At 39.5% G+C, this 25,393-nt stretch overlaps 1 protein-coding gene and 1 pseudogene across 1 annotated transcript in view; both read left to right on the plus strand.

Annotated features, from left to right (window-relative positions):
* The first annotated feature begins 4,681 nt into the window (after positions 1 to 4,681).
* Positions 4,682 to 25,393, plus strand: part of GPR180 (G protein-coupled receptor 180) — a 34,722-nt gene continuing 14,010 nt past the window's right edge. The window contains exons 1-6 of the mRNA XM_023218054.1: positions 4,682 to 5,148; positions 9,118 to 9,276; positions 15,768 to 15,968; positions 22,982 to 23,162; positions 23,300 to 23,349; positions 24,896 to 25,053. Of these exons, the coding sequence (XP_023073822.1) occupies positions 5,004 to 5,148; positions 9,118 to 9,276; positions 15,768 to 15,968; positions 22,982 to 23,162; positions 23,300 to 23,349; positions 24,896 to 25,053 (894 nt within the window). The 5' untranslated portion in view covers positions 4,682 to 5,003. The remainder of the gene's footprint in view (positions 5,149 to 9,117; positions 9,277 to 15,767; positions 15,969 to 22,981; positions 23,163 to 23,299; positions 23,350 to 24,895; positions 25,054 to 25,393) is intronic.
* LOC113219614 lies at positions 15,154 to 15,587 on the plus strand (annotated as a pseudogene).

Below are 25,393 nucleotides of genomic sequence, written 5' to 3' on the forward strand. Positions count from 1 at the left end.
TTTTAGCCGGGCGGGGACAGGGTCTCCCTATGTTACCCAGGCTGGAGTGCAGTGGCGCGATCACGGCTCACTGCAGCGTCGACCAATGGGGCTCAAGCAATTCTCCCACCTCAGCCTCCGGAGTAGCTAGGAATACAGTCGTGCGCCACCACGCCCGCCTAATTTTTGGTAGAGATGGGTTTCGCCCAGTTGCCCAGGCTGGTCTCGAGCTCCTGGGATCCAGACAATCTCCCTCCTCAGCCTCCCAAGGTCCTGGGATTACAGGCGTGAGCCACCGTGCCTGGCCTGCAAAATGATCTTTTGCTGTTGTTAATATTATTACAGGCCGGGCGCGGTGGCTTACACCTGTAATCCCAGCACTTTGGGAGGCCGAGGTGGGCGGATCACCTGAGGTAAGGAGTTCGAGACCAGCTTGGCCAACATGGTGAAACCCTGTCTCTACTAAAAATATAAAAATTAGCCGGGCTTGATGGCGGGTCGGGAGGCTGAGGCAGGAGAATCGCTTGAACCTGGAAGGCAGGGGTTGCAGTGAGCCAAGACTTCACCATTACACTCCAGCCTAGGCAACAAGAGCAAAACTCCGTCTCAAAAAATAATAATATTATTATTACAGACAGTGCAGAAGGCTTGCAATCATGATAACGATATTCCCTAGGTCCTACCCTGATATATTATCCTATTCTCCCCTTTCCTCACTCTGCCCCAGCCTCCCCACCCTGCTTGCTCTTCATTGAATGTGCCAGGCATGCTACTTCCCCAGGACCTGGATGGCCTTTCCCCAGGTGTCTGCCTAGTTTTTACCCTTACTTCCGTTTTCAGCTTGAATGACCACCACAATTAAAATAGCGAGCTCTGCCCAAACCTGCCGAATCATCTTACCCTTCTTTATTTTTCTTCCTAGCACTCAACATTTACATTGATGTAACTGCCCTCTGTTTAGTGTTCCATGGCGTCAGGGGATTTGTTTTGTTTTCTGCTGTAATCGCATGTCCTTAGAGACTTGGTACAGAATAAATGACCATTAAATATTGTCAAATAGATAAATAAATATCTTTTTTTTCCCAACATAACGTTTAGCAAAGCTGAAAACGAATGGAAACGTCCAGTACAGACATATATGTGGAAGTATCACGTCACAACCTTTTTATAGGGCAAAGTGGTAATATATATGAAAATTTCAAATGTTCATATTCTATGACCCCCCCCGAATTCCATGATGTATAATGTAGATAATTGTTCATTGCTGTATTGCTTGCAATAATGAAACACTGGAAATAATCTAAATGTGTATAATGTCTTCTAACTTTTAAAACGCAATAGACTGTTTTATAGTCTTTAAAAAGACGGCACCAACATGGAATGAAGACCAAAATATACTGCAGTCAATACATACAGTTTTTTTCTGACCAGACTCCTCCCCCTACCATCCTTTATGATCTCCCCAAGTTGACCCAGGCAGGCCACAGAATGGAATCTGGCTGACTCTAGGCCAGCTGAAGCCTCTTCTTGGGATTTAGAATTCGACTAAGGTGCTAGTATAGTCTGGTTACTCTACTTGAACTCTGAGGTGCTACAAAGCTGGAACTTTTTGGTGGCCATGTTCTTTCAAAGTAACTGAGGAGCCAAAAAGCCTATCTTCACAGTGAGAAAAACCAAGTTGATTGAGAAGAAAGAAAAGATAGGAGAGGCCTAATAGCATTCAAGGCCTATGTTATGATTTTTCTTCAGGACCAATTTTATTCCTTTCCTTGGTTTACAAATACCACATATTTTTGTGGTATTTGTGACTTACTTGAAAGGATTCACCCTAAACTCTTAAAATAAGTTAACTTTGGGGATGAGATATGGGCAGGGAAAGGAGGAAATGGGGAGTTTAATTTTTACTTTATATACTTTTGTTTTCTTGAGACAGAGTCTCGCTCTGTTGCCCGGCCTGGAGTGCAGTGCCACGATCTTGGCTCACTGCACCCTCTGCCTCCCAGGTTCAAGCGATTCTCCCATCTCAGCCTCCAAGTAGCTGGGATTACAGGTGCATGCTACCACACCTGGCTAATTTTTGTATTTTTAGTAGAGATGAGTTTTCACCATGTTGGCCAGGCTGGTCTTGAACTCCTGACCTCAAGTGATCCACCCACCTCACTTCCCAAAGTGTTGGGATTACAGGTGTGAGCCACCGCACCCAGCCCACTTTATATACTTTTGACTGTGAATTTTTTTCTGAGACACATGGATTACTTTTATAATAAAGAACCCTTGCAGTTTTTTTTAATCCCAAAATATTAATACTTCCAGCATATTCAGCCAGAAATACTGAAAATGCTGGTTATATGGTAGGAGGTGGTCCCTCAATATTTTTTTTTTCTAAATGGTGAAGTCTGTTATGAGAACTTGCTTATATGTTATAGAAGCTTTTTGTTAAATGAAAATCATTTATATACATTTATTCATGAAATAATTTTGAGTTCCTGCTTTTGTTACCTGTGGAGGGTCTTGACTGCAAGTTGTCCAGGTTCTTGGCATTTTGACCAAAGAACTGGACAAAAGGCACAGCAAAGCAAGGAAAGAATGACGCAAAAAAAGAACGAAAGCAGAAATTTATTGAAAATGAAAGTACATGGCCGGGCGCCGTGGCTCACACCTGTAATCCCAGCGCTTTGGGAGGCCGAGACGGGAGGATCTCTTGAGGTCAGGAGTTGGAGATCAGCCTGGTAGACACAGTGAAACCCGGTCTCTACTAAAAATCCAAAATTAGCCGGGTGTGGTGGTGAGCACCTGTAATCCCAGCTGGAGGCTGAGGCAGGAGAATCACTTGAACCTGGGAGGCGGAGGTTGCAGTGAGCCGAGATTGTGCCACTGCACTCCAGCCTGGGCGACAGAATGAGACTCTGTCTCAAAAAAAGAAAATGAAAGTACACTCCACAGTATGGGAGCCTCCCGAGCAGCGCAGAAGGACCTGAATACATAATCATCTTGGATCCAAATACCCTCTAGAGGTTTCCCACTGGCCACTTGGAGCTCACCTCATGTAAATGAAGTGGTGGCCCCCAATAGGTCTGATTCCTTGGGAAAAGCAACAAGTCAAGGACTGGAGTTACAAAGGTCACACTCCTGTGCAAACATCTGATTGGTTGCAAAAAGCAATGTTACAGAGTTACAAAGTTGTACTTCTATGCAAACGAAGACTCAGCTGGCAATCAGTCTGATTGGGTAGGGACAGCCAATTTCTTATCTGCCTCCAGAAAAGGTGGGGATTTGCAAAGGGCATATAGCCTATGGTCCTTTTGTTACTTAGGGTGGAAAGTTAGATTTTTTCTTTAAATTTAGTTCTAGGTTTGAAAAGGCCTTAGGTTCCCTGCCCCCAGGCCCTGTTCTCCTGCCTCACTTTCATTAAGACAGGTAGGGTACGGTGGCTCACGCCTGTAATCCCAGCACTTTGGGAGGCCAAGGCGGGCAGATCACCTGAGTTTGGGAGTTCGAGACCAGTCTGATGAATAGGGAGAAATCTCATCTCTACTAAAAATACAAAATTAGCCGGGTGTGGTGGCGCATGACTGCAATCCCAGCTACTCGGGAGGCTAAGGCGGGAGAATTGCTTGAACCTGGGAGTCAGAGGTTGCGGTGAGCCAAGATCAAGCCATTGCACTCCAGTCTGAGCAACAAGAGCGAAACTCTGTCTCAAAAAAAAAAAAAAAAAGTATAATCGCTGATCAGCTGGAGCTGACAGTAGAGGCGGAGATTTCAGACACATGAATGGATACTTACAGTACAGTGCCTGAGCGCTCTGGTAGGGAAGTAAGGGATTCTGGTGCCAGGGGCATCTACTACAGACTTAGGGGTTTGAGAAAGGCTTCTTAAAGTGCCTTGGGAAGGAGGAGTAAAGGAGGAAAAGGAAGGTGAGGAGGTCCAGTATTGGAATAAGCAGAAGTATTCCAGCCAGAAGGATCAGGGAGTGATATAGGCCTAGAAGGGAGAACTTGGGAGTGTTCAGGAAACCGACGGCGGTAAGGATGGAGATGAGAAAAAAAATGGACATTTGAGAGGCTGGAGAGTCATGAGAATCTTTTGCAGCAAATTGTTTCCTACAGCTTTCTGTGCCTGTAGGATAGAGATGGACTGTAGCCAATTAGAACGAAGACTGTAAAGACGGTCTTTGCCATAGGCCAAGAAAGTGATTAACCGAGTAGGACTGTGGTGGCTGCTTCCCACCCTCACCAGAAGACGGGCTACTCCACACTTGTAATTGAATTGACTGAATGGGGGCTGGGGGCGGCTACAATTCCCAGCGGTCTGGTCTGCGGGGGTTGGGTGGGGTGGGCTGGGGTGAGGGTAAGGGGGGACGGGGGGGAACGGGGGCGGACGGGGGGGCGGGGGGGAAATAATTAAAGTCGGGAAGCCAGAGAACCTAGGAGGGAAAAATCGACTGGAGATGCCAAGAGAAATCATGCGTTGAACTGTGGTCTTGCGGACCTAAGTGTCTTTGAGGCATTAAGTCGGACACGTCCTGTCGGTTATACAGGCGCCGAGGAAGAAAATCTGCGTAAGAACACGATTTTTTCTTTGCGGGAGAATTTTCCTCTCTCGACCAGAGGCAGTCCTGTCCTGTGTTATCTTAAGTTTCTTCCGACCCTCACATGCCCCTCGAAGGCCACGCTGACTCGTGCCAGCGCGCCCGCGCATGCTCAGTAGCAAGACGTGCTAGGCGATGAGGGAGATGAGTTTTCCGTAACCTGAAGCAACATCCTCCCGATTTCTCATTAAAGAAAAAGGCGGGAACTAGTCAAAAGCCGGGGAGTGATGGGACACTCGGATCTGCGCGTCCCGCCCACTTCGGCCTCTGATTGGTGAATGTCTTTGGCCCGTGGCAGAGGAGCCCGCCTCATTGGTTCTCAGGCTCTAGAGCCGCAGGTCTCCGGCGCCGACCCCGCCTCCCCCAGCTGCCGACGTGGGGCGGGCAGCCGCCGGTAGTTGGGTGCCGAGGCGTCGGTGCGGAGCGGGAGACGGGGATGGGGGGGCTGCGGCTGCTGGCGGTGGCCCTCACGTGCTGCTGGTGGCCGCAGGGCAGCCACGGTAAGACCCTGCGGGGCAGCTTCAGCAGCACCGCGGCCCAGGACGCCCAGGGCCAGCGCATCGGCCACTTCGAGTTCCATGGTAGGTCTGGGGGCGGGGAGAGGGATGAAGGCGCACTGGCCCATCCCGCCGGCGGGGTCCGCGGGCCGCTCCTCCCCGGCCCCTCCCCGCCACGTTGGGCGAGGCCGGCGACTTCCCTAGCCTCACCTGGACCTCCTGCGTCACCGCAGCTGCCGGTAATAGTGGGATGCATTCCTTGCCAACCCCGCTGGTGCGGCTTCCCAGCCCAAGGCAGCGGCCTCTCGCCACTAGTGATCGTGTTCCGCACCTGAAAGCCGGTTTCCATTTCCCCAACCCTCCCGTTGCAAGCGAATGTGCAAATGACTGGTCGGCCGCATCTCTTCCAGATCCTTCCCCCAGAGAAGCACGTTTGCTCCTTCCTGTCTCGGCCGCACACTATACACTGACATATGGGAGAATTTAAGCCTAGGAACTTAAATTTCCTTTTTTTTTTTTAAGACCAATTTGCTGAGACCTGCTTGCAGCAGAGTGGTTTTGGAAACCAAGTAAAACACTTAATAATGTAGTTGTCATATTTAACAGTTTGGTTAATTGGCTACTAGTGCAGTAGATTTACTGTGGGCAGTAAGGCCTAGAACTAAGCTGATGAAAACGCATGTAAGTAGCGCCCTGGAAGCTCCCTACTTTGTGTTCTGTGTGGCTCTTCTGAAATCAGAGCTGCATTTGATTATTACCTTTTGATCTTCCTCAGATGTCAGTAATTATTCCTTCAATAAATGAATTTGCAATTCATTCTAATTTTGGTCTCATTTGCACCCTCACAATTTAAGTGTTTTTCTTGGTACTGTCAATTTGACTAGTGCTGTATTTCAAATAATTATTTGCCTGGACGACATTAGGAACTTTGATTTGTACAGTCTTAAGCATTAAAAGATGCAACGTTGAACATCAGAATATTGACCTAGAAAATGTTCTTAAGAGAAGATAATAGAAACTAGGAATTACTTTGGTGAGAAAAGGAATTTAAAGTATTGGGAAATTACAGAATTGACGGAATAAAGGGAAGGGATCCTGATTTTTTTTTTTTTTTTTTTTGAAGTTTTTAAGATACCTAAGAAAAGGAGTTTCAGCAACCCGGTTTTTCATAATCCAATGTGGAATATATTTTGGGTGAATGAAGAAGAAACACTAGAAACAATTTTATTATTTTTTGGTCACATTTGGAGTTTCTCAATCAACGGACTGTAACCATACTTTGAGTATTGACAGCCACTGTCTTAAATGGCACAATGTAGACAGTGTTGGAAAATCTGGGATGTATGGAAGACATGGGTTATTACTTAGGACCAGCAGAGAGACTTGGACGACCTCATAGTTCATGATGATCATCTGGTAAACGTGGAGGAGAAAAATGTACTAAATTCGGATTTCACAAGACAGATTGGGGATAAGGTGTTTCAAGTACATTCATTCTCTTTCATATGTATAAAATCATATATAGTTATTACCAATTTTCATGAATCCCAATTCAGTAAAATAATAATGCAAAAACTATACTGAAATAATGAACTGTAACTCAGAATGCAATTTACAGTGTTAATTGGGCCTCAGAGTCACTTTTAAAACTGTTCAAAATATGTAATCAATTTATGTAAGAGATTTGCACATTATTTGACATATATACTGTATATTTAAATATATTTAAAATGTTTGATAAAAGTGGTAATTAGAGTAACAAAAGCATAGAAAAAAAAATTTCCAGGAGAACAGAAGATCTTAAAATGAAAAATGGTCTCCTGTCTTAGCTCTTTTCACCCAGAATCCCTTTCCCTAGAGGCACTAACTTATTGCCATTTCTGTTCTGGGCCTTAAATGTAATTGATGTGTGCAACCAGTTTCATTCTGTTATTCATCTTACAACATATATTATTCTGAAAGTTCTTTTTTTAAAAAAAGAAGCCAGACTCGGTGGGTAGCTCATGCCTGTAATCCCAGCACTTTGGGAGGCAGAGGTGGGCAGATCACTTGAGATCAGGAGTTCAATACCAACCTGGCAGCCAGGCATGGTGGCTCATGCCTGTAATCCCAGCACTTTGGGAGTCTGAGGCGGGCGGATCACCTGAGGTCAGGAGTTAAAGACCAGCCTGGTCATCATGGTGAAACCCCTTCTCTACAAAAATAGAAAAATTAGTCGGGCATGATGGCAGGTGTCTGTAATCCCAGCTACTTGGGAGGCTGAGGTAGGAGAATCGCTTGAACCGGGGAGATGGAGGTTGCAGTGAGCTGAGATCGTGTGATTGCACTCCATCCTGGGCAATAGAGCGAGACTTTGTCTGAAAAAATTAAAAAAAAAAAAAAAAAAAAAAAGACCAACCTGGCCAACATGGTGAAACCCTGTCTCTACTAAAAATACAAAAATTAGCTGGATGTGGTGATGCCGGGTGTGGTGGCACATGCCTGTAATCCCAGCTACTCCTACTCAGGAAGCTGAGGCAGGAGAATTGCTTGAACCTGGGAGGTAGAGATTGCAGTGAGCGGAGATTGCACCACTGCACTCCAGCCTGAGTGACAGAGTAACACTGGCTCAAAAAAGAGTGTTGTTCTGTCACCCAGACTGGAGCACAGTGGTGTAATCAAAGCTTACTGCAGCCTCAGATTCCCAGGCTAAAACGATCCTTCCATCTCAGCCTTCCGAGTAGCTGAGACTACAGGCTCAGCCACCAAGCCCAGATAATTTTTTTTTTTTTTTTAATAGCAACAGGATCTCACTTTGTTTTCCAGGCTGGTCTCAAACTCTAGGACTGGTGATCTTCCCACCTTGGCCTCCTAAAGTGCCGGGATTATGGGTGTGGCCACTGTGCCCAGCCCTTGAAAGTTCTTTTGTAAAAGTCATAGATACCAAATTTTGTTTTAGATATAATGTGTCTACTCCAGAACACATACATTTAAACTTTCCTGCTATTAGCTATGTTTATTTTTTATATTAAGAGTATAATTAAACATTGACACCTATGTCATATTGAAAAACAGAAACTTTGGTGGGACTTTTTAAAATTTTTATTTTTTTCTTCGTTTATTATTATACTTTAAGTTCTAGGGTACATGTGCACAATGTGCAGATTTGCTACATATGTATACATGTGCCATTTTGGTGTGCTGCACCCATTAACTTGTCATTTACATTGGGTATATCTCCTAATGCTATGCCTCCCCTCTCCCCTCACCCCACGACAGGCCCCGGTGTGTGGTATTCCCCACCCTGTGTCCAAGTGTTCTCGTTGTTCAGTTCCCACCTATGAGTGAGAACATGTGGTGTTTGGTTTTCTGTCCTTGCGATAGTTTGCTCAGAATGATGGTTTCCAGCTTCATCTATGTCCCTACAAAGGACATGAACTCATCCTTTTCTTATGGCTGCATAGTATTCTATGGTGTATATGTGCCACATTTTCTTAATCCAGTCTATCACTGATAGACATATGGGTTGGTTCCAAGTCGTTGCTATTGTGAACAGTGCTGCAATAATAAAGACACAATAAGCTTGTGTCTTTATAGCAGCATGATTTATAATCCTTTGGGTATATACTCAGTAATGGGATGGCTGGGTCAAATGGTATTTCTAGTTCTAGATCCTTGAGGAATTGCCCACTGTCTTCCACAATGGTTGAACTAGTTTACAGTCCTGGTGGGACATTTCTATAGATTATGAATAAAATGTAAAACAAGTGGTTGTAAAGTGAGGCAAAAATTGTAATACAGTGAATTGTCCAAATACCCTAGATATTTGCTGTTTATTGAGTGAAATATTATCAGTTATCAGCTGAATTTCAAGGAAATACCACACGTTCATTTGAATAATCTCTTGCTTCTAAATGTGGTGTTCATTCTGATGTGATTTACCTAGTTAAGTGAGATTTAAGAAGAATTGTGCTTTTTAAATTTCCATTTTGGTAAGTAGAAGTGTTGAGTTGTTCTCATGTCTCAGTTTCATATAAGACCAAACTAGTTGATAATTTTTGTTTTAATGTCAAGGTGACCATGCTCTTCTGTGTGTCAGAATCAACAACATAGCAGTAGCTGTTGGAAAAGAAGCTAAACTCTACCTGTTCCAAGCCCAGGAGTGGCTAAAGCTACAGCAAAGCAGTCATGGTTATAGCTGTAGTGAAAAATTATCCAAAGCTCAGTTGACAAGTGAGTATATCCTTTTTTCTTTGATCATTAGATACAGTTTTTTTCCTCCTAATGTTGAAATACAGTACCATATGTACATATGTTACATCCCACGGTGATGACACTTTGTCTAGTATGTTTTAAGCTGAGTTTTAACAATGCCTTTCCCTTCTTTATCATTTTTGAAAAATGAAAATCCAGATAATTTATATAGGAGTCCTTTCTTTCATTCAGACTCTTTACAGTTTGCATAATTTATGCCAATATGGAAAATATATTTTGACCCAGTGGCAGCATGGAATGAATGATAACATTTGTTGAATGCTCATTATCTGCCAGCATTGAGCTAAATGCCAAACATGTATTATCTTAGTTAATTGGATAATTTAGCTCGAGTGATGCTGTTTCCCGACATGTCATTTGAACATAGACTTAGTTACATGGTGATAAAATATGTCACTTTGACAGCTAGGCACGGTGGCTCACACCTGTAATCTCAGCACTTGGGGAGGCCAAGGTGGGCGGGTCACCTGAGGTTGGGAGCTTGAGACCAGCCTGGCCAACATGGTGAAACCCCGTCTCTACTGAAAATACAAAACAAAATTAGACAGGTGTGATGGCACATGCCTGTAATCCCAGCTACTTGGCAGGCTGAGGCATGAGAATTGCTTAAACCTGGGAGGCAGAGGTCGCAGTGAGCCGAGATCGCACCACTGCACTCCAGCCTGGGTGACAGAGTGAGACTTTGTCTCAAAAAAAAAAAAAAAAGAAGTCTCTTTGAGATGTACCAGCACCACATCATTTGTATACTTCTGGGTTTGCCTCTAGAGAGGCTGTACTTTTTAAATCCTAATCTAGTGACTTAAATCCGTGATCCCATTCATTCTCATCAGCATTGTCCTGTGCATTAGGGTGCTAGCCATCCAGAGTGAGTGAAAGTTTTTTTAATATGGAAATGAAGAACATGTGCCATTGTTTCTATTTTGCACCTTGCAAGTTAATTAGGTGTAGGAGACATTAGAAATTTGAAGCATCCATGAGGAAAAACGGGAATTATTCTTCCCTCTTTCCCATTATTATTCAGGGACTCGTCCATATATGAACATGGTAGTCTCCTCTTAGCCTAGTCTAGCGGACGATTCATTTCTAAACGTCCTGTCTTTATCTTATCAGCTGTCTGATTCCCTCATAAGGCAACTAGTTAGAAGAGTGAACAAAGCAGAGGTCCCCAATCCTTGCCACCCATTGTGGGGATCTTTAATGTAGATTTGTGAGATGACATTGTGAGAAGATAGTATCTGGAGATGAATGATTGGATTCAGCTATAAAAGAGACAATTACATACAATTATTTACTTTGACCCTGAATTCAAAACTTACCTGGGAAATATATGCAGATTGAGAAACCAAGGTGTCTTCTAATACTCCCCTCTTTGACCTTTCTTCCTCCCCATCCATCATCAGTTAAGTCTTGAGGTTTTACTTTTAAATATATCTTGAATTCATCTTGCCTTTGCTATTTCAGCAGTCTCCTACCTGGCTATTCTATAGCCATGCTGGTCCCCCTTCTGTAACTAGATCTTTCTAAATAGCAGATATGGTTATTTTACAGTCACTTCCTCAAAACACCCTGAAAATAAATGGTTTCCCTTAACCTGACCAGCAAAGCCGTTTCCCTTAACCTGACCAGGCCTCCTTAACCTACCAGCAAAGCCTTTGTAGACTGGCTGCTGCTTACCTCTCCATTTTATCTCAGGGCATTGCCCCACTCACTGCATTTTATTTCAGTGCTACCCTGAGCCTTTGCATAAGCTTTTTCCTCTTCAGCCTCCCCGCTGGCTCCTCCCTCAATTAAGTTAACACCTAAGTTTTTATAGCCTCTTGCTTTCCTACCTAGCACTTACTATAGTTACCACTTTCCATTATATTTATTTGTTATAAAATCAGTCAATGAGAGCAGTAGGGCTCTTTTGGTGTGTTCATTCACTGAGTGCTTCCACTGTTTCATGTACTATGCTAGGTACTGGTGATAGATTAGTGACCAAAATGTTGTTAAGGCTGGTGGAGGTTACCAGAATGAATCAGATCAATGTGAATAAATGTAAAATTGCTATTTTGATAAGTACTATGAATACCAATTATATGGCACTATGAGAATGAGAATTTATCATACCCTGGTGCTTACTTAAGTTTTTACTAAGTATTTGTAGAATGAATAGTCGTAGACCTTAGTGCTTAAGGGCTTTTTGTTAGGTAGGTTTTTTGCTTTTTGCGTTTGGCATCTCAAAGACTTTTTCTGTCTCCAACAAAAACTTATTAGGCAGTTTAAAGCTTTCAGCTATAGAAATATTGATTTGTTCTCTTGTATCACATAGGCAGTATTATACTATATACTTTATACACTTAAAAACATCATTTCTGTATGAGTCATATTCCTGTATTCCCAGAACTTCTGTATGCAGGGAGACAGTGTGGTGCAATGGGAAGACCACAAAACTAAGAATCACTGCTAGTGATTTAGAACAAGAACTCATTATCTTTGAACCTCATTTTACTTATCTGTACAATAAGCAAGTTGGACTAGGTTTCCCTAAGGTTCATGATAGTTCCAAAATGCTGCCATCCTCATTGTAACTGTTAAGGATGGAGTTACTTATGTATAGGACTACAACTTAACAAAACCTTCTGCTGTTCTTTTTCTGTTTTCTCTTTCTTTTCCCTGTTCTGTTGAGTGCAGAGGTATTCTTTGGAATTATGGAATGGAAGATATCAGGAAACAGGAATTTTAGAGGAGTGAAGGTTGTTTTGTCAAATTTTGGGGCCTAAAATAAATTTAATACTGATTTCTACGTATATATACTTCACCAGTTTTTTTTCCAATAACAAAATCCAAATCTGAAGTCTCTTTTATATATTAGTTGTCATATTTATGGTATGTTATTTAGGAGCTTAGATACATTTAAACAAAAAGCATATCCTTAAATTCATGATGTAATAGTAACACATATTTAAGAATAATTCCTTATAGCAAGTGCTTTTCATAGCTATTAATGAGACTTAAGAGTTAACAGCCTTTCACCTATTTGGTAATGAACTCAGTAACTCTGCCCAGCTCCTACGTAAAACCCTGCCACTGCTGTGTGCCATGAAAGGACTAGCAGATTTGAAAAATCTCAACGTTGAATGTTGCTTGACTCTCCCAAATTAATGTTTGAGAAATTATTTTTCAATCATCTCTTTGTTCTGTCATAAAAATCTGATTTAAAAAATACTAAAAACTACTTTGTAGATTTTTAAAGCGATAAAACAAGACATTTAAAAGCACTGAAAATGATGAGTTTATATATTTCTATCTAAACAAGGAGATTCGGAGGCATTTTCTTTCAAATTATAGGAGCTGAATATAATATTGTTTAGAAAACATTTCAGTGTTGTCTTTTTACATGTTATGCATATGATTCCTTTTGTAGTTTGGTATATTTTGTAAATCATTTAAAGGTGTTAGTATTTTATTGTGTGTTTTGGTTAACAGTATTCATTTCCTTTTATAATATGATTGGACAATTTAGCTATTCAGCACCATTCTCAGCAGTTCAAGTTTTGTTAATATTTGAGGTACTAATTACACCAGCATAGAATATGCATGCTGTGCTGTAGTCTTTTGTCTCGGAAACAATGAACACACGGTTTTGTCAAGAGGCTTGTTTCCCAGGCTTGCTGAAAAGACAGCAAGACAAAAACTAAAGGCCAGTGTCACTTTATGAAGCACACTTTTATTTCTGCTTGAAGTAAACCCACATAATTTAAAATGAAACATCAAAAGTATATTGGTAAAAGTGTGGTTTTTAAATATTTTATCTAAGAGAAAAAGTGCAAAGGATAAAAACAGCAACACAGCAGAGCCCTTATATAATGAGGTCCAGATTATATAATTGCAAATTGCACATTTAAAAGTCTTATTTCTGAATCATTTATTGAGCATTTATTAAATTCTTACTAAAAGTCTTCCAATATTTAACAGAAACTAGAGTCTTTGCTACATTTTTCCGGAAGCTCTATGGTTTTCGTTTGTTTGTTTTTAAAAAAGGTCGTTTAAATGTCAGCTAACTTACAGTAGCCAAAAAAGCAATGTCATAATGGTGTTAATCAAATCCTCTTGTTCAATTTAACTACCAATGAATGAAATTCCCAGTTGTACAGTCCAAGTCCTCAAAATTCAAATCCTGACTACATCTGTATTTCATTCATAAAGACAACCTATAAATAACATTTTTCCAACTTTCCACCAGGAAAATTTCCCAACATACAGAAAAGATGAAATTATAATACAACCAGCATCTGTATATCCTCTGCTTAGACTCAATAATTGTTAATATTTTATTAAATTTGCTTTATGTCTATATGTATGTGACTTTTGTTTTAATTGAACCTTGTGAAAATAAGCAGTAGGTATCACAGTTTGCCCCTCCATACCTAAGCATACAGCTTCTAAGAGTAAAGAAATTCATCTGTTTAACTGTCATACACCTAAGAAAATTAGTAATTTTATAATGTCCTCTGAAATCTATTCCATACACAAATTTCGGGTTACCTCAAGAAATGTCTTTTATTTATTTAAAAAAATCTACAATTAAGAAAGAGATTAAGACTAATTTGTCCTTAAACATTGACATGTTTTGGGGGCAAACTAGAGTTGGGAATTGGGCCCATCATAATACTGTTTTAAAAATACTTTGTGTAGAATCATGCTCTTTACATAACATTCCATATGCTTTTCCTTTGCCCCTCACAAGAACTCTGAGCTAACAGGGAAGGTATCTTTATTTTACTATTGAAGAAACAAATTTAGAGAGGTTGTAAATTTATTTGCTGAGTCACAAGGCCAAGACTCACTCTTCTAACTCTACTCTTTTCGTTACACTCATTTAGTAACGAACTTGAGACACTCCTCTCCTAGGCAGCTTCATGTTAGTGTTAGTCAGTGCCTCTTAGGTCAGGTCATATTCAGAAACTGCAATTACTTTGGCACCAACCTAATAGTTTTAGATCCAGAAAGAATCTTAGACATCATTTTGTGTTTCTCAGAGGGGAGTGCCATTGGCATTTTAGGGGAAAAATTCTTCGCATGAGGTTCAACACAGCCCCCCTCCAAGTATCTAACCAGCTATTGTGACAAAAATCGATCCCCTCATATTTTCAAAGGCCCTGGATGAAAGGAGATTACCCTGGATTGAGAACCACTTACTAATATAACCACCTTGTTTTAAAGAAAGGAAAAGCAGAATTGACATTTAGCAACCGCTCTGTGACATACCATGCTAGGTGACTCATGTAAGTTAGTGCTTACATCAGCTCTTTGCTGTACGTAGTATCTTCATTTTACAGATGAAGAAAATGAGCGTCATTGCTTATGTAACTTACCCAAGGTCACACAACAGGTAAGTATTGAAGCCAGGATTGAAACATACATCTGAATGATGCCACACACCCCCACCCCTGACTATATCATACTACTTCATAGGGACCTGATCCAGTATAATAACTTCTACATTTCTGTAATTTCTGTTTTTTCTGCTTTTTGTACCCTTTTAAAGAACAACCAATCAGAAAAAGATTTTGGAAAATCTTTTCAAAATACAGAGTTTTTAGATACAATGATTTCGTAAGTTGAGTGCTCCATTTTAAATTTAACTCGAGTAATCTTCAAAAATGTCACTGTGATTGTTGCACAGCGTTGTGGATGTGCTTAATGCCATAGACTGTACACTTAAAAATGGTTAAAATGATACATTTAGCATTGTGTATATTTTACCACAATAATTTTTTTGAATGTCATTAACCCACCTGGAAACTGTGAAAATATCGAAAATTAAAATTCAAAATTTCAGCTGTGGAGACCAAGATGGTGGCGAGACTCAGCGCCTTCCTCAAGAATGCCTGGGCCAAGGAGCCGGTGCTGGTCGTGTCCTTCATCATCAGGAGCCTAGCTGTAATTCTGCCCCCACTCAGCCCCTACACCAAGTACTTCATCATGATCAACGAGGTCACGCCCTACGACTACCCAATGCCCATCCACAATGATGGGAACATGCCCGATGTGCCCAGCCATCCCCAGGATCCCCAGAGCCCCAGCTTGGAGTGGCTGAAGAAACTGAGCACCTCCACTCACAGAGGAGGCCCCTCCCATGGCTCCCAATACGAATGTGAGAACCAGAAAAAAAAAAAATTCCGAGTTTCAGTGAAGCCATTCTACTCGTGGTGTTTAAGTCATACTTTTATAGTGATTCCTTGGTTAAAAACATCATTTTTATCTCCTTTGCAGATAAATTCTGATTTATTCTGTAAATATCTGGTTTACAAGACTTATTCCAAATACTTCACAAGGTCTTGGATTTCTGAGGCAATAAAAATTAAACAAAAGAGTGTCCTAACCTCAAATTGATTATATGATAAAATAATGGAACACGTTTGAGAGTTTTGTTACGAAAGGTGTTGTTTTCTTTCTTTTTAAAGTGACCATGAACCAGACCGAACATAATCTGACAGTGTCCCAGATTCCATCTCCACAAACGTGGCATGTGTTTTATGCAGACAAGTATACGTGCCAAGATGACAAGGAGAATTCTCAGGTGGAAGATATCCCATTTGAAATGGTGTTACTAAACCCAGATGCTGAAGGGAATCCATTTGATCATTTTAGTGCTGGAGAATCTGGTAAGAATATGTATTTGAATATATCCTAAATTCTGGAAAAGATTTATGCACAAATATATTCATGTTGTATTTTTAAAATAAAAAAATGAAAGCAACCTGTATGTCCAAAAGTAGAGAAATGGTTAAATGAATCTTCTTATAGCATTTTGATAACCATAATACTAATTTTTAAAAGCAGAGTATTATTTGAGTATATTAAAACCTGCAGAGAATAAAACAGAAGTACAAAACTATTAACAGATTATTTTGATACTCTGAGTTGGTAGAGTTGTGTAGTTTTGTTTGTTTGCTTGTTTGGGCTCCTGACAGGAAATGATTTGTGCAGTTTTTAGTTTCCTCTATAATTCTAAATATTTTTGTTTTTATGATAACTTTGCATTATTTTTATAAACAGAAAAATGGTAATAAATTGAACAATTTCAGTTGTTAATGATTAAATGAGATTAGAAACTGAACTACTTTGTATGGTTAACTCTTTACTAGGTTGTTTGAACAGATTTAGGGATTGCCTTCATTGAAGCTTACAACAATTTAGGGATGATCAGAGTCTATAATACTTCCCAGAATCAGATTTACTCATATAAAATATTTCATCAAAATGTTAGGTAACTGTGTCCTGGCCTACCGAGGTAAGATTCCTAGCCCCAGCAGAAGTGAATGACTTCTTACGATCATGATAAACATACTATGAAGTATAACTGATTTGTAAATTAACATGTAGGAGTAAGGATTTGTACGCCATCTGTCAAAAGCGTTAATGGTTTACCTCTTCATGAGTTCGTTGGCTGTTTGAAAAAGTCAATCTGCTTAAGAGAAAAATTTAATTCCATTGTATCCTGTTGACCATAGAGTGGGGTGGGTGGAGGTGAGGCAGGAGTGAGGCCACATTAGCTTAAACCGATTGTTTAGTTCAAAGTGAAAATTCGTCACAGCTAAAAAAGCAGCTTGAGATTTGTGACAGTGGATCACAAATAATGTTTTAAGGGATAAACTTTTTAAAAATATCCTTTGTTTAGGAAAAATGTGTATCTAGTGACAGAATGGTGTGCTAATTTATTTTTATTTTTATTTTTTAGAGATGGGGTCTCACCATGTTGCCCAGATTGTCTCAAACTACTGGGTTCAAGTGATCCTCCCACCTTGGCCTCCCAAGGTGTTGGGATTGCGGGTGTGAACCGCTGCACCTGGCCCTAAATGTTTTAAAGTGGTTAATTTTAAAGTTCTTTCTGTGAAAGAAATGATATAGTGTAAACTTCTCAAGTTGTTTCTGAATGCAAATGAATGTAAAGGTTAAATTTCATTAATGATACCTTTGACTAGTATAGATCATTATTGGAAGTTAATTTAGTCCTTCCATTTCCTTAATCTTTGTAAAAGATGCCAACATTTTTCTGTATTTTGGAAAGGCATTGATGGAACCCAGGTCTACTAAGAGCATTGAATGGATGGTTGGACTGAATTGCTCTTCAGGTCCTTTTCTTTCTTTTTTTAATTTAATTTTTTGAAATGGAGCCTTGCTCTGTCACCCAGGCTGGAGCGCAATGGTGCAGTCTCGGCCCACTGCAACCTCTGCCTCTCGGGTTCAAGCGATTCTCCTGCCTCAGCCTCCTGAGTAGCTGGGACTACAGGCGCCCACCACTACACCTGTCTAATTTTTGTATTTTTAGTAGAGACGAGGTTTCGCCATGTTGACCAGAACTCCTGACCTCAGGCCAAGGCAGGCTTGCCTTGGCCTCCCAAAGTGCTGGGATTACGGGCATGAGCTACTGCACGCAGCCTTCCGGTCCTTTTTAACTGTAAGACTTCGTTATTTCACATGACACTTGTTTTTAGGACTGGTCAAGGCTCACTAGGAAGTAATGTTCTGCTGCAGTTGCTGCATGTGTAAACCCTGCTGCCTCTAGTGGAGTCCAGATGAATTAGCACTTCCTCTCCTGCCTTCCAGGCTGTAGCCCTTTGGCTCAAAAGGTGGTTTTATGTATTGAGTGGATCCATGAGACTTTTCTGGATCTGAATATGCTTTTACTTGCCTCCTTATCCAGGCCTCCATTTTTGGTCTTTTTCTTTATCACCGATTTGGGCATGTAAACTTTTATCCCAGGCTATAAAGTGATCACATTTGTGCCCTGTGCCATGCTTGGACCACTGAATGCCAGTCATACCTTGCCTTGTCCTGAACCTTGCCTATATCTTCCAGTGTTTTCCTCAACATCTTGAGTTGTGGCAACCTTTTCTTTATGATCCATACTAACCATTGTGATTCAGTTCTTAGTTCTGACTCCTTCTGACCTACCTTTTCCTGATTATGTGACTGATTTTGATTTTATGCTTACTCTTGTGTCTAAAAGCTGTCTTATACTACAATGGGTAAGTTACATTGAGTATGTCAGCAACAATATTTAAACAAGGGGCAAAACCTCACTATAATTGTATGTATTTTCATTAAGCATGACATTCTATGCAAGGCTAACCTGCGGAAATTATTCATTAAAAAGTGCTAGAAGTATCCAAAAGCATCCAGCCTTGTTTTGTGGCTTCCTCTAAACATCACATCATTTTATTGATTAAAATACCTAAAAACTTTTGTGAATAACTCTACATTGAAGTATCAGTGAGTGGTTTTTAACCCATCACTGTATGCATCTAGTTTAAGGTTATGAGGTTTAAAACAAAAATTCAGATATTCACACCCAGAGACTCAGATAGATTTGGTTTGGAGTGGAAGCCAGTTAAAGCTGTAAAGTTGATTCTTATGTACAGAACCACTGATCTAAAAGTCCGTATTTCACATTGTTTTAGTCGTGTGTTTTAAAATAGAGCCTTAAGAGGGATTCTTCCTACTTTGTAGCCTCAGGTATGGAATTTGTTTACAGGGAAAATCTTCAGTTCATTTTAGAAACTTCTGCTAGTTTGTCTAATTATCTGCTCCAAGTAGGAAAAATTGATTTGCTATGCTTTTTACAGAAAATTGATTATTACCACATGTCTCAGAGGTTTGAATTAGAATAACCTGGTGCTAATAGTTGCAATTAATGTTACATGTTATTCTGGTTAAATTTTGTAATTTGTTCTCTTTCAAACCAATTATGTATTTTCTATCTACCAGACTTTGGTTAATCCTCTATTTTGCAGAGTTGGTCTAGATTAAACAAAGAAAGTAAGGCAAGTGTGATGCCACTTGACAAAGTACTAAATAGGATTATAATACTTTAAGGTAAAATAAAATAAAACTGCTTCTTTAAAATATTAGAATCGTTGTTAACTATGTTTGTATCTAATTAGAGACCAAGAAGTACCCAGAATCCTGAGAGCCTTATTACCTAAAGGCATGTAGACTGGTTTTCACTGGAATAATACTACAGGCTCTGCCACATCTGCCATCTCACTGTTTTTAAAATTCTAGCAGCTGTGTTCATTCTTTAGCGTTATCCCTTTTTTCCTCCATGTCCCAAAAGACAGTGGGTTGGATCTTCTATTTAGCTTCAGTAATGTGTTACTGGTAACATGTTGGAATGTTTTTGGCTTAAAGTAACAGAAAACCCTAATGCAGGTGGTGTAGACAGTAATGAAATGAATTATCTTATGCAACAAGAAGTTTTGAGGCTTCTCCAGGGTGGTTTATTTAGCATCTGTCTACCCTGCTGTCCTCAGACTATTCAGTGTTCTTAAGCTAGCTGCCTCAAGTTCAAAGTTAGCTGTGGCAGTTCTGAGCATCATGTCTAGATGATTGCAATATTCAGTATCGCTTTTTAGGAGGAAGGAAATTTTTCCCAGAAGCTTCCTATCACATTTCCTTTTTCAGAACTGGGTCATAGCATCATAAGAGAAATGTAAGTTGACATGAAAGAAAGAAAATAAAAGTAGACAAATGGGAATTTCTGATTGATTTAGACTAATCAGGATATATCTTGACACACTTAAGTGTGGGAGACCACTGGGGCTCTGAGACAAGGATCATGGGTAGGCAGGAATGTCTGTTCCAGGTGCTGCCCCAGAACCCAAGGACCCTTTCCCCCTAGGCTCTCCTCCTTTCTGATTTACCATCATTTAGCTGGGGCTGAATTTATTGAAGCTGTCCTCTAAGTTTTCTTGCTACTTTATTTTGCCCATGCTGCTTCCTTTAAGCTTGCCTTAAACCTTACACATTCCCTTACAAGTGTTCACCACCTGTTGTATGCTCATTAAGAGTATTTTTCTTCTTTAGTGTATACTCTTTTAGTGTATATTAACTCTTAAGTATAATAAGATTTAACAATTAGTACCCACCTGTTTTAAAATTAGGTTTTAATTTCAAACTGAACAAGCAACGTGAACACAAATTGAGTTTAATTTCAAAGTGAACAAACAATTTTTGCTTGTAGCAAAACAAAAAATTGGTAGCTGAAGAGAGAAAAAAACAGACTTTTTTTTTTTTAAGAGGGAGTCTCACTCTGTCCCCTAGGCTGGACATTGTCCCCCCTAGTACATTGGCGCCATCTCGGCTCACTTGCAACCTCTGCCTCCCAGGTTCAAGCGATTCTCCTAGCTGGGATTACAGGTATGTGCCACCATGCCTGGCTGATTTTTTGTATTTTTTTTTTTTTTTTTTTTTAGTAGAGACGGGGTTTCACCGCGTTAGCCAAGATGGCCTCAGTCTTCTGATCTTGTGATCCACCCACCTCAGCCTCCCAAAGTGCTGGGATTACAGGTCTGAGCCATTGCGCCTGACCAAAAAAACAGACTTTTTTAAAGAGATGATTTGTTTAAAAGAACATTGAGTGCAGAGCTAGCATTTTATCTTTGAAGTATTTTATGGAAAGGTTCAAGGTAAGAATCATCTAAAATTCAGTGAATAAAGTGTGGGCATGACCCAGTTCAATTTATTTAATATGTTATGTCAATGAAATAATTTTTGTGTTCATTATAATGTTAGCTTTTGCTGGAAGATTATTAACTGTGAATAATCCTAAAACATTTTTTACTGTAATGTATATCTTATTTTCCAGAGTCCCTTCCTTCTACATTATTCCGATTCCTCAGTAAATAGTCTGAGGATTTTCTTTTCATGGTAGGGTTGTAACTTAGTGGAGTCGGAAACTTCATCCTATAAGTCAGAAACTTTAAAGATATTCTGTAAAATATTATAAATAAATAAAACTTTAAATTGAATGCCATGTTTATTTCTTTAATACGAAGAAGGAAAGATAAAAACTAAGATTCAAAACACAGGATAGCATAAGGAACTTTACTGTCCACAGTTGTTATAATATATTTAGCATTTGTATTTTCTGTCTTGTTCCAGTACTATAATAACCCCAGGATTATGTTGCCATTATTTCTAAGGCTGGAGTGCTTTTCTGTGTAAGGAGTTTAAAAAGAAAATATGCTATTTTACTTGATCTTCCCTTCCTGAAGTCTAAACATGCTTTTTCACCTGCACTAGAAAAGTTAACCGTCCACATTTATATTCATAGAGCAGGAGAGACACCCAGTGGCAGAAATACTTTTTGCTGCTTTTTCCCCGCTAACCAGGCCAAAAGCATGATGAGCTACTTATTGATTCTTATGATTTGTGTCTTCTGATTGCTTTTACAAAATTATTTTCCACATATTAGAAATATTTTCTTCTCTGACTGTTAATTGGAGTTTACCCAAATGGGAAACTAGTTCACCATTTGAATGAAAGTTCATCCATAGACTTAATTAAGACAGCTCTATTCACACCACGGTTAGAGCAGTCTGGTGTTAGATAGAATGTAAAAGTTTTAGTATTAGGGACTGTCTTGACACGTAACCAAGTAAATGTTAGCCGTTAAACTGAAAGCTAGCCTGGTGCTTTATTATAAAAATTTTCTGAAATTTCTGAAAAATGGAGACTCAGTCAAAAAATTTCAAGTTAACACAGAAAAAGTGACATTTATAATAAGGTTACATGAAAACTGTACTAAAACGCTGCTAGTAGGCACTAGAGGCTGCTGTAATGACTGGTTTCATTTTTTATAAAGTCTGCACATTCTTTGTTCTTTGCCAGCAATCTCTCTTTCCTCACTTGTAATTTCTACTCCCTCAAAACTTTGGTTTTTATCATGGCTCGGTTTGATTCCTCTGGCCTGTTCCAACATCAGCTCCTTTCAACTTCAATTTCTGTGGCCTCTTTTCTTTCTGCTTTATAGTTTGATCTACTAAGAGAAGATGATTAGCCTAACTGAAAATTGTTATGTTGTTGGCCTCTTGCATTGGTAGCTATTTGGTTAGCTGTTACAATTTTCAGCCAACCCTGGCATGGAGTTGCATGATCTCCACAGGTTTTTTTTTTTTTTTTTTTGGCAAGAGCTGCAGACAGTTCATCTCAGAAGAGATCTCTGGACATGACAGATATTTTGAAGGTTTGTCCAAATGGAAATTCAAGGTATTGGGACATTCCCGAGCTGTGGTTCTCATGTGTTAGCTATATCAGAATCATGCTTAGGGCTTACTAAAGCACAGATTGCTGGGCTCTAGTCAAGAGTTTCTGATTCAGTAGATCAAAAACTGGATGGAACTCAAGAATTTGCATTTATAACAAGTTCCCTGGTGTTGCTGCTGGGCAAGAGAACACACTTTGAGATACATTGTCAGGGTATTTTAAACTATTATTGACTGAGCTAATCTATTTCTAAACTTTTTACAAAAGAAATTCACTTTGGGGGTAAAACGTATATTTAACTGAATGCTAAAATCCCTATTTTCATTTACTGTTTTCAAACAAAACTGTGATTTTATGATGAGTCTTTGGGTTTCCCTGACCATTATGCTTTCTTACAGATTGACCTTAACTAGTTTGGTTTAATCTGCTTTCTTGTAGTTAAAATTTTGCCCCAAGGCACAAAAACGTTCAAGTTTTAATAGTTTTTTTTTTCTCTTACAAAGGTGAATGCTATGACTCCAGTTAAAAAACAAGTTCTAGACATATACTGACAGGGAGATTTGAAAGCAACCCAATACGATAACTGGCTTTGTTTTACTGAAGCAAACTCCCTTTCTTCTCTTCACAGGGTTACATGAGTTCTTTTTCCTCCTAGTCCTAGTGTACTTTGTGATTGCTTGCATTTATGCTCAATCATTGTGGCAGGCTATTAAGAAAGGAGGACCCATGCACATGATTTTAAAGGTTCTGACAACTGCCTTGCTGTTACAAGCTGGTTCAGCTTTAGCTAATTACATTCATTTCTCCAGGTAACTCAAAACCACTAAAACTGTGTTCATCATTACATCTAATTAATCCTAATTAGTCCACCAAAATTATGCTTGCTTTGATTATGAACAGTTTTTTTCACATTTGTCATTTACACTAATCTTCTTCAATTCCTCAGTTACTCCAAAGATGGAATAGGGGTACCATTTATGGGAAGTTTGGCAGAATGTGAGTATCTTTCTGAGCATTTTTAAAAAGCTTTTAGACTTGCTATCTGCTTTACTTAAAAAACTATTTCTTGTCATAGTATAAATTTTCTGTCAAAAATTGTTTAGAAATCAGCTTGACTGAGAACAGGATTACCGTTTAAGTTCCCATATGTCCTACTTAGTTTCTTCTTAATAATAGGTAATGTGTACAGATCCTCATTGTTTTTTTGGTTTGTTTGAGGCAGAGTTCTTACTCTGTAGCCCAGGCTGGAGTGCAGTGGTGCAGTCACGGCTCACTGCAGCCTCAAACTCCTAGGCTCAGGTGATCCTCCTGCCTCAGCCTCCCCAGTAGCTGGGAGTACAGGCACATACCATCATGCCTGGCTAATTTTTAAATTTCTTTTTCTGTAGATGGGGTCTCACTGTGTTGCCCAGGCTGGCCTTATACTCTTGGGCTTAAGGGATCCGTCTGCCTTGGCCCTCCCAAAGTCCTGGAATTACAGGCATGAGTCACCACACTCTGCCTCTTCATTGTTTTTAGGCATATTTATATACATTCTCTCATCTTATGCTCAATAGAAGAGCAGGTCTGCATATCCTTATTTTGCAGATAAAGGATCTGGGCTTAGTGATGTGAAACATATTTCCAAATGTCAGTCAGCTGTTGAGTGGTAGAGACTAGACTCAGACCTAAATTTTCTTACCTCAAAGCTGAAGGTTTTCTTCCTATTTTAATTCCATTCCCTGTTACACTGACTTTTCTATTTCTGACCCAAAGCCTAAAACTCACATCAAAATGCACTATGAAGAAAAGTAATAAGCTTTCTTAAAATATCATTAAATACTACCTCATAAAATAAATATATATGGAACTTGAAGCATTTATAGATTTTTGTTGTTTTCTTGTAGTGTTGACGTAGATACAGGTGGTTTTTCTATTTGAAGTAGCAGGCTTCCCCTGCAGTGTAGGTGATGGCCACCTGGTGGCACATCACACTAATGTATGGAGCTTCTCATTTGTCTTCAGGATTCTGAAAGTAAAGCCAATGTTTGGATGCTATGGGAGCTATGCATTTCATTGTATTGTTTCTTGTTAATAGTTTTAGAAAATACTCTTTTCTTTATAGTTCAGCCATCAAAAAAAAAAATAACTCGGAAATGAAGGTACATTCTCCACATTGCAGAAATCATATTTAGAATTTAACAAGCAGTGAGTTATAGAGAACAAGATTATGTAGTTAGAAAAGCTAAGAAAAATGGGATATGAAGAGAGTTAAGGTTGGACTTACTGGACATATGGGATGGGCATATATATGTATTTTTAAATAGTATTGCTGCTGTTTTAACTATTTTTATAAATATATACAAAATTTATGACAATTTTTAAATCTTTAGAATTATTACATGCGAATATCTCTTAATGAATTTCCTTAGCTTCTCTTTGAAAATGGCTGTCTTTTTGTGGTTAAAAAAAAAAAAAAAGATGTTCTCATCATAACGCAAGAAGCTCTAAATTTTTTTATATTGTGAAAACTTGGTTGACATTGGTTTTCATGTCCCATTAGTTTTTGACATCGCTTCCCAAATTCAGATGTTATACTTGCTTTTGAGTCTATGCATGGGTTGGACGATAGTCAGAATGAAGAAGTCTCAAAGCAGACCTCTCCAGTGGGATTCTACGCCTGCATCCACTGGCATTGCAGTATTCATTGTCATGACACAGGTGAGTGCTGATACTCTGTTTCTGCTTAGTAATCCTCAGAAATGCAAACTGGAGCATACCTCATTTCAGAATTGAAACCTGGGACCCATGAGGAATTTGTGTCATTTTTTTTTTTCTTGAAATGTCTGAGCTTCTACAATTTGTGTCATTTAAAGTATGAATTTGAAGAGCGTTAGATCAAATAATCTTAATTATCTGGATGCTACTATATGTAGACTGCAGAATTTAATTATAATTTACCTGAATTTGAGCTTCCTATCAGCTTATTTAAGCACCATATGTTTAATACTAGGTTAGAGTCTTATTTCCTACTTAATAATAGCTTTCTTTCATATTTCTC

This window comes from Piliocolobus tephrosceles, chromosome X (assembly GCF_002776525.5).
Source record: "Piliocolobus tephrosceles isolate RC106 chromosome X, ASM277652v3, whole genome shotgun sequence".
Classification (NCBI taxonomy): domain Eukaryota; kingdom Metazoa; phylum Chordata; class Mammalia; order Primates; family Cercopithecidae; genus Piliocolobus; species Piliocolobus tephrosceles.